Source organism: Colius striatus, unplaced genomic scaffold, assembly GCF_028858725.1.
Source record: "Colius striatus isolate bColStr4 unplaced genomic scaffold, bColStr4.1.hap1 scaffold_40, whole genome shotgun sequence".
NCBI lineage: Eukaryota > Metazoa > Chordata > Aves > Coliiformes > Coliidae > Colius > Colius striatus.
This window is the reverse complement of record NW_026908523.1, coordinates 1,249,628-1,257,405: the sequence shown is the minus strand read 5'-3', so window position 1 is coordinate 1,257,405 and position 7,778 is coordinate 1,249,628. Positions and strand designations below refer to the sequence as shown.

Below are 7,778 nucleotides of genomic sequence, written 5' to 3'. Positions count from 1 at the left end.
GCTGAGGGGAACACAGCCGAGCCCTGCGCTCCCCGGGCAGGGCCAGCCCCGGCACAGGGCTGCCCAGAGACGGCTGCAGTCTGGGGGTGTCCAGGGGATGGAGCCCGGCCCTGGGGAACAGCCCCAGCCCCTCTCTCCCTGGGGATGCCCAGCGGGGCTGGGACAGGGCACAGGCGGCTCCAGCGGCTGGATCTCCTGCAGCTCATCGGGCTGCCCTGCTGCAGCAGCCCCAGAGGCTTTCTCCTGCTCTTGCTCCTCTCCCTGCCAGGCCAGCCTGGGCACGCTGGGGCGTCTCTCCTCCATCCTGCTGAGGCCTGGCCTCAAGGGCTGGGGAGACACTGCGCAAAGCACGGCGGCCACGGGTCCGGAACAACGAGGGGTCTGCACAGGGCTCCTGGCAGCCGCGCTCTGTCCTGTCCTGTCCCGGCGCCTCCTCCGGACGCTGTGGGGTGGCCACGGCAGCGCCAGCGCTACATCATGCCCGGGAGCCAAAAGCTCTGTGACATCATTGTGACGTGTTGCCACGGCCCCCGGGGCCCCGTTTCCCCCTTACACCAGGCCCAGCCCCGAAGCAGCTCCCTGGGCCGGCACCTCGGAGCCCTCCACGGCCCAGCAACAGCTCCCAGGCAGCAGAGGAACGGCGGGTCACGGCTGGGGGAGGCTTTGGGGGCAGCTCCAGGGACAGGTTTCTCAGGCATCCCCACGCTTTGGGCATCTCCAAGTGCCGTCTCACAATCCAGGCCTATGCCACAAGCAGTCTTTTCAGTTGTGTCAGAAAAATCCTCTGGTGTTTCCCAAACTAATGTCCAGGCAAATGTGAAAAGGAACTTCAAAAAGATGACAGCGAGAACTCAGGAACTTCCTCCCCTTCTCTTGGAGAAGAAGAGGGGCTTTCACAGCTCTGCAGCAGCCTCAAGTGAAAACAGGCCTCTGCCACTGAGAAACCAGCCATATGGCAGTTCTGATGGTGCCTTTCATCAGTCACTCCAGTCACAAAGCTCTACAGTGCCTTTGCTTCACAGAGCTGATGCTGCCTTTCTTGTTCCTCAGCGAGCTGGTTGACTTCTATCAGTAGGCTTCTCTATTCCCTTGTTTGCATCTCTCGCTCTCCAGTATCTCCTTTTCCTGTCAGAGGTCAGGGGACTCCTTCTCCCCTCAGATGTTCTCCATCACCCTTGTGATGAGAGAGCCAGGGAAACTGTCACATCTCTCAGGGAAGTCCTAGGTCCCAGGCTTGCAAATTCTGCCAGCAAGTGAGAGGGGCTCAGTAACCATGCAATGACTGGCTTATTTACCAGAAAAGGAAGGCTCAGCTTTTCATCAAGGGAAGGAGCAATGGAGGCTGCTTTGGGATGAGCCTAGTGGGATGTCCCCTGGTGCTTACTGACGCTGTGAGTCAGTGAGCATGTAAATACAGGGGCTGTGTCAGCTGCCTGAGTTCCCACTGCAATCCAAAAAGACCAGAGTCCAAGTCACCCAACATAGCTGCTGGCTAGTCAAGTGACATCACTCTGTAGCCACCACTGACTGAACTTACTGGAGCTCTGGGGCGGTGAAGCCGCTGAACACTGCACACGACAACTACTCAGCTACCCAGTAACCCTTACAAGTCCCTGAGAACAGGACCCCCTCCTGTGCCTCGTCCTCATCCCACTGCAGTTAAGGTGAAACAACTTTGCTGAGGCTCTCTGCTGACCAAATGCTGGATCCTGAGAGGACAGGAGGTGGTACCGAGAGCCAGGGAAAGCCAAGTGGCATTTCCCTCCTGCAGGCAGTACACACACAGGCCTTTGGCCCTTGTGCGCAGCCAAACAGCACCCTGGAGATTTGGGGTTGCGGCTACAACCCAGATCTCGGCTCCCTGACAAGTCATGCTGCTCCCAAACCAATTTTGACCAAGAGCAAAGAGGAGGAAAAGGGGCTTTTTGAGCGTGGTGTGACCTCAGGTGTCCACCCCTGCTTCTGCCTCCCCCCAGCTCGGGCCCCTCGTGGTGCCCCACACAGAATCCCCCTGGAAGCAGCAGCTCTGTGACATCAGCGCCCCGGCCGAGGCTTTCCAGGCACTATCAGCACTACGGCATCAGACACAGCGCTGGCGGTGACGTGCCCTTGGCTCTTGGAGCTGCCACGTGCCCTTGGCTCTTGGAGCTGCCACGTGCTGTCAGCGTGATGAAAGTTCTGATTGTCCTGGTCCTGCTGGGCCTGTGCTGCTGGCCTGTGAGTGCCTCAGTGCAAAGCTGTGGGTAAGTGGCTCTGGGAGGGAGCTTGGGCAGAAAAGAGGAGGCTGAGGGGGCATCTTCTTAATAGTTACAAACATCTAAAGGGTGGGCGTCAGGAGGTTGGGGCAGCAGTTTTTTCTGTGAGGTGAGGGAGCCCTGGCCCAGGCTGCCCAGGGAGGGTGTGGAGGCTCCTTCCTTGGAGGGCTTCAAGACCCTCCTGTGTGACCTGATCAAGGTGGGAGCTGCTTCTGCAGGGGGGGTTGGACCAGATGATCTCTAAAGGTCCCTTCCAGCCCCCACCATTCTGTGACTGTGTGATTCGATGATATGATGGGCTTCACTGGTTCCCCATGGCCCTGCCACAGCTTCCCAAACCTCAGGAGCTGGGAGCCGGGCTGCTGGCACCACTCGTCTGCGGGGCAAAGGCAGAAGCCGGGGCGCAGGGTTCCCCGGCCCCGCTGTCCGTGCGCTGCCCGGTGGGGAGGGCAGACGGCTGCCCTGCAGCCCCAGCAGCAGCCAGCCCTCCAGCAGGACACTCGTGACTTTCTGGTGACAGGAGAAGCTGCGGGACCCGGCCCTTGGCTGAGCACCACGGGGTGTTGCGCGTCGTGGGCGGCAGCGATGCCTCCCCGGGAGCCTGGCCCTGGATCGTCAGCATCCAGCTTCCCGGGGCAGCGGGCAGCGGGCACATCTGCGGAGGCTCCCTCATCCATCCCCGGTGGGTCCTGACCGCAGGACACTGCTTTGACAAGTACAGGTGAGTAGGAGCAGGGCAGGGCCGTGCCCCCAGCACTGGCAGAGTTCCCGTCCCGTGCTCGGCACGGGCTGGGCTGGTGCCGTTCCTGCAGCCCGGGGCTCGCGGGGCACCTGGCCTCTCCCTTGGCGAGCTGGAGGCAGGGAACTGCAGGGCTCCCTCTGAGCCCTCTGCTCCCCATCTGCCCCCCAGGAACGTCCCGACGTGGCGCATGGTGTTCGGGGCCACCCAGCTGTCTGAGCTGGGCCCCGAGGCCCAAGTGCGCAAGAGCAAGCGGCTGCTGATCCACGAGAGCTACCGCAGCGGCGCCTTCGAGAACGACATCGCCCTGCTGGAGCTGGACGAGCCCGTGCAGTGCAGCGACTACGTGCAGCTGGCCTGTGTGACTCACTTCTCCGACATGGTGGTGTCGCAGCTCACAGACTGCCGCGTCGCTGGCTGGGGCTACACCGCGGAAGGCTGTGAGTGCCCCCGGGAAAGCGCCTGTGTGCCTGGGGCGAGCCTGGGGAGACGGCTCGGGCTGCCCGAGGGCCGGGCTCAGGCTGCAGGCAGGGGCCTGAGCTACCTCAGGCTGCCGCCATGCTGAGGGGACTTTCCCGTCAGGAAAGGCTGCAGGACCCGGGATGGTTTTTTGCTCTTTAGATGAGGGAGCCCTGGCCCTGGCTGCCCAGGGAGGGCGTGGAGGCTCCTTCCTTGGAGGTCTTGCAAACCCTCCTGGACACGTTCCCGTGTGACCTGATCTAGAGGAATCTGCTTGAGCAGAGGGGTCAGACTAGATGATGTTTAGAGGTCCCTTCCAACCCCAGCATCTGGGATTCTATGATTCTGAGCCATGGCCTAAAATCAGACAAGGGTCGAGTGCCTCTTTGGGGGTGCAAAGCCAAGGCTCAGGGAAGGGCTCTGGCCAGACAGGGGAGGGGAAGTGGCCCAGAGCTGCTGGGGGCTAATTCTTTGCCATGCTCACAGCTGCAGAAACATCCGACGTGCTGCAGGAGGCCAAGGTCCGCCTCATCAATGTCAAGCTCTGCAACAGCAGCGAGTGGTACGGAGGGGCCGTGCGCAGCTACAACCTGTGTGCTGGCTACCCGCGGGGCGGCATCGACACCTGCCAGGTAGGAGCAGCCACGGGCCAGCCCCGGCAGCACCCGCAGCCCTGGCCCACGTGGGGCTGCTGGGGCTCCCCAACACTCCCCTCACCCTGCTGGGGCTCCCCAACACCCCCCTCACCCTGCTGGGGCTTCCCAGCATCACCCTCACACTGCTGGGGCTCCCCAACACCCCCCTCACCCTCTGTCCTGTGCTGCAGGGTGACAGCGGGGGCCCGCTCGTCTGCAGAGCTCCACACGCCAACTTCTTCTGGCTCGTGGGCCTGACCAGCTGGGGGAAAGGCTGTGCCAGACCAAAGCAGCCTGGGGTCTACACCTCCACCCAGCACTTCTTCAACTGGGTCCAGTCACGGATTCGCTCAGGAGGAAGTGCTGCGACACTCGCCCGGCCACAGAGGCCATCACAAGGCTCAGCCCTGGCAACAGCAGCAGGGACTGAGTCCTGCTCATTCCCACTCCAGAAGCTGCTGGATTTCGTTAATTGGATCCAGCAGCTCCTGCAGTCTCTGCAGGGAAAAGTGGCTTAAGCAGCAGGACTCTGAGCACGGCTGGGTCCTGCCCCTCGCCTTCCCTGGAGGTTCTCAGCAGTAGTGCTTAGGCAGTAGTCAGTAGAAGCTGTAGCTGTAGCAGTGTCTTTGGACACAGTGTTGTTGGACTTTGTAAGATTGTATGAGTTTCCTGTTGTGTTTGACAGTTCATTGGCCTCTGCACCGGTGCTGCAGAAGTGCAGCAATACCTGTGCACTGGAACCTTTGAAGTGGAGAGTTACTGACACAGTGTTCATCAAAATTAAATGCAAAAGAAAAAGCAAAAGGCCCCGTTGCCTCCTGGTGTCCCTGCAGCATGGCCTGGCTCCCCTCCCTCTGCCCTGCAGGAAGGGGTCACCTCAGCAGCCCAGCCCTGGCTGGACACCCAGCCCCAGGACCTGGGGGCTCAGCCCCCTCGGCCGCGGAGGGGGGCTCCTCGCTGGTCTCTGTTAATGGATGGCAGGGGGCAGGGAGGAGGTGTCAGGGATGTCATCATGGGGCTAAAAGCAGAATCCAATCTTTAATTTGGGCTCTACCAGCCCCATATCCTTGGTGAGGGTTCGGGGGGAAGCAGGACACAGTTTGGGGTCTGCTGCTGCTGCTGGGTTTGCTGTCCTGGCCCCAGCTGTGGGCTACGGCGAGTCCTGCAGCATCCCTGGGATCCCACCCCCAGCCTCCTCATTGCCCGCACTGGGTTTTCTCAGCAGCACCATCCAGTGGAGACGCCTCGAAGGCCGAGGGGACAGCAAAGAAAGAGACCTGTCTGGGCGCTGTGTGAGGACAGAGGTGTTGGGGCAGTGCCAGCAAATCCCGCAGTGGCTGCGGGTGCGTGGGAAGCACGTGCCAGGGCCCGTCCCCGCGGTGCAGCACCGCGTGGGCTGCTGGCCAGGGCTCCTAAAGGGGGTAAAACCCTTCTGGGGAGGAGAGTGTGGGGGGGTGATTCCCCCGGGGGAGAGCAGGGAGATGGGCTCAGCCAGGGGGCTCAAGGGAAGCCCCAGCCCTCGGGGGCCACCAGTTTGCACAAGGGGGATTTTGCTCTCCTTATCCCCCCAACTGTCCTGCAGCAGCCACTGAGGGGCCTCCACTCCTGTGGGGCCTGAGGGGTCGCAGAGGGTGGGGGCCCTGCAAGCCCATCCCCTCCCAGCCTGCTCAGACCAACACAAGGGCAGCATTTGCCCACCTCCTGCTTGTCCCCTCCAAGGATTTGTGTGTGTGAGGTGCCCAGTTGTGTGTGTGAGGCATCCCCACGCTTTGGGCATCTCCAAGTGCCGTCTCACAATCCAGGCCTATGCCACAAGCAGTCTTTTCAGTTGTGTCAGAAAAATCCTCTGGTGTTTCCCAAACTAATGTCCAGGCAAATGTGAAAAGGAACTTCAAAAAGATGACAGCGAGAACTCAGGAACTTCCTCCCCTTCTCTTGGAGAAGAAGAGGGGCTTTCACAGCTCTGCAGCAGCCTCAAGTGAAAACAGGCCTCTGCCACTGAGAAACCAGCCATATGGCAGTTCTGATGGTGCCTTTCATCAGTCACTCCAGTCACACAGCTCTACAGTGCCTTTGCTTCACAGAGCTGATGCTGCCTTTCTTGTTCCTCAGCGAGCTGGTTGACTTCTATCAGTACGTTTCTCTATTCCCTTGTTTGCATCTCTCGCTCTCCAGTATCTCCTTTTCCTGTCAGAGGTCAGGGGACTCCTTCTCCCCTCAGATGTTCTCCATCACCCTTGTTTCCGTTTCACAGTGTGCTGCTTCACATGTCTTGTTTGCCTGGAAAACTATTGGAATGAATCAATCCTGTATCTCGTCATTAGCTCTTGTAAGACTCCAGTGGGCAGCTTTAGCACTGCAGTACAGTAGCATGACAAAGTAGGGCTCAAAAGCTCCTGTTTGGCAGGGACTGACATTAGATCCACCTCGGTGCTGGAGTTACTTGTTGCAGCAAATACCTTTGGCAGCTGTAGCTTCACAGCTGAACATCTGCATTGAACTAGCCATCTGGAATATCATCTGGAGTGTATCTGGAACAGAACCTGTTGTTTGACAAGGAGAGAAATGGATTTGGCAAGTCTCAGTAACAAAAGGACTTTGCAAATAGCCAGTAGCAGTCCTCTGCCTTTCCTCAGGCACGAGCCAACTGCACAGTTTTTATCCAGTGGCTTCATTTTCAGCTGGCTCACTTTCAGTGGCTTATTTCTACAGATGCCCCTGCCCCAGAAATGACAAATTCTGCTTAGAAAAAAACCTTTTTCTGACTTGAACTGGAGAAGACACTTGGCATGAACTTATTAGAGCTGGGCACAGAGGAACCTGCTGAGGGGCACCAAGGGCAAGGGCAGAGTCCTGCAGCTGGGGAGGAACAAGCCCAGCACCAGCACAGGCTGGGGGGGACCTGCTGGAGAGCAGCTCCAGGAGAAAGACCTGACAGTGCTGTTGGGCAGCAAAGAACCATGAGCAGCAACATGGGCTCGTGGGCAAGAAGCCAATGGCAGCCTGGGGGCAGCAAGCAGAGTGTGGGCAGCAGGGCCAGGGAGGTTGTGCTGCACTTGATACATTCCTTTGTCATCTTTTCCTTTATTCTTGCTTTCCCTCATCCCCCTCTGACACGTGGGTTGTCCTTGTTTTGGGAGGAGAAGTGACTAATATCAACACCCCGCTGCCATCCCTCTTCTTCTTTTTAAAGCAGAGGTCAAAACGCAGAAAGTGACTCTGCTCTGCCTGGCTGGTTTGGGTTTGGGAGTCCTGCTGCCAAAAAGCATCACCTCCAGCAGAGTCATGAGTATCAAGCCATTTCTCTTCTGAGGTAGGACACATCTCATTCAGTCCCTGGGAACACGTGGGGCAAGTGATCATCTGTTCCCGTTGCCCCTGGATGAGTTACTGGGCACCTCATCCCCAAATTGCACCTCCTCCCCAAATTGCCTTTGCATCAGGCCGGTGCAGAGAGCCTCAGGCACTGAATTGGGTCGTTTTGGTGCATGTCGCCATAGACACATTCTGCAGTTATTTCTGCCACCACACAGCCAGGAGAAACAAGTCGTGGCGTGCAGCGTCTCGGGTTGGCTGCTGGTGCCTCCCTGGGAGCCCCACAGCACGTTACAACTTGGCAGTGGGGCTGCATTTCTATCCAGAGCCACACAACTGCTTTTACAAGAGCGGGGCGTGCGCCACAGCAGGAAT

General features: G+C 59.1%; 1 protein-coding gene across 1 annotated transcript; it reads left to right on the top strand.

Moving 5' to 3' along the window:
- The first annotated feature begins 2,569 nt into the window (after positions 1-2,569).
- LOC133629347 (acrosin-like) lies at positions 2,570-4,851 on the top strand. The gene is made up of 6 exons (XM_062020005.1): positions 2,570-2,679; positions 2,776-2,976; positions 3,166-3,434; positions 3,940-4,085; positions 4,280-4,420; positions 4,774-4,851. The coding sequence occupies exons 1-6, from the start codon at positions 2,570-2,572 to the stop codon at positions 4,849-4,851; spliced, it is 945 nt and encodes a 314-aa protein (XP_061875989.1).
- Positions 4,852-7,778: the final 2,927 nt, after the last annotated feature.

Coding starts and splice junctions, on each gene's coding strand:
- LOC133629347 (XM_062020005.1), top strand. CDS start 2,570: ATGGCCCTGCCACAGCTTCCCAAACCTCAGGAGCTGGGAGCCGGGCTG. Junction 2,680..2,775: donor CAGGGTTCCCCGGCCCCGCT/GTCCGTGCGCTG, acceptor TTCTGGTGACAG/GAGAAGCTGCGGGACCCGGC. Junction 4,086..4,279: donor GCGGCATCGACACCTGCCAG/GTAGGAGCAGCC, acceptor CCTGTGCTGCAG/GGTGACAGCGGGGGCCCGCT.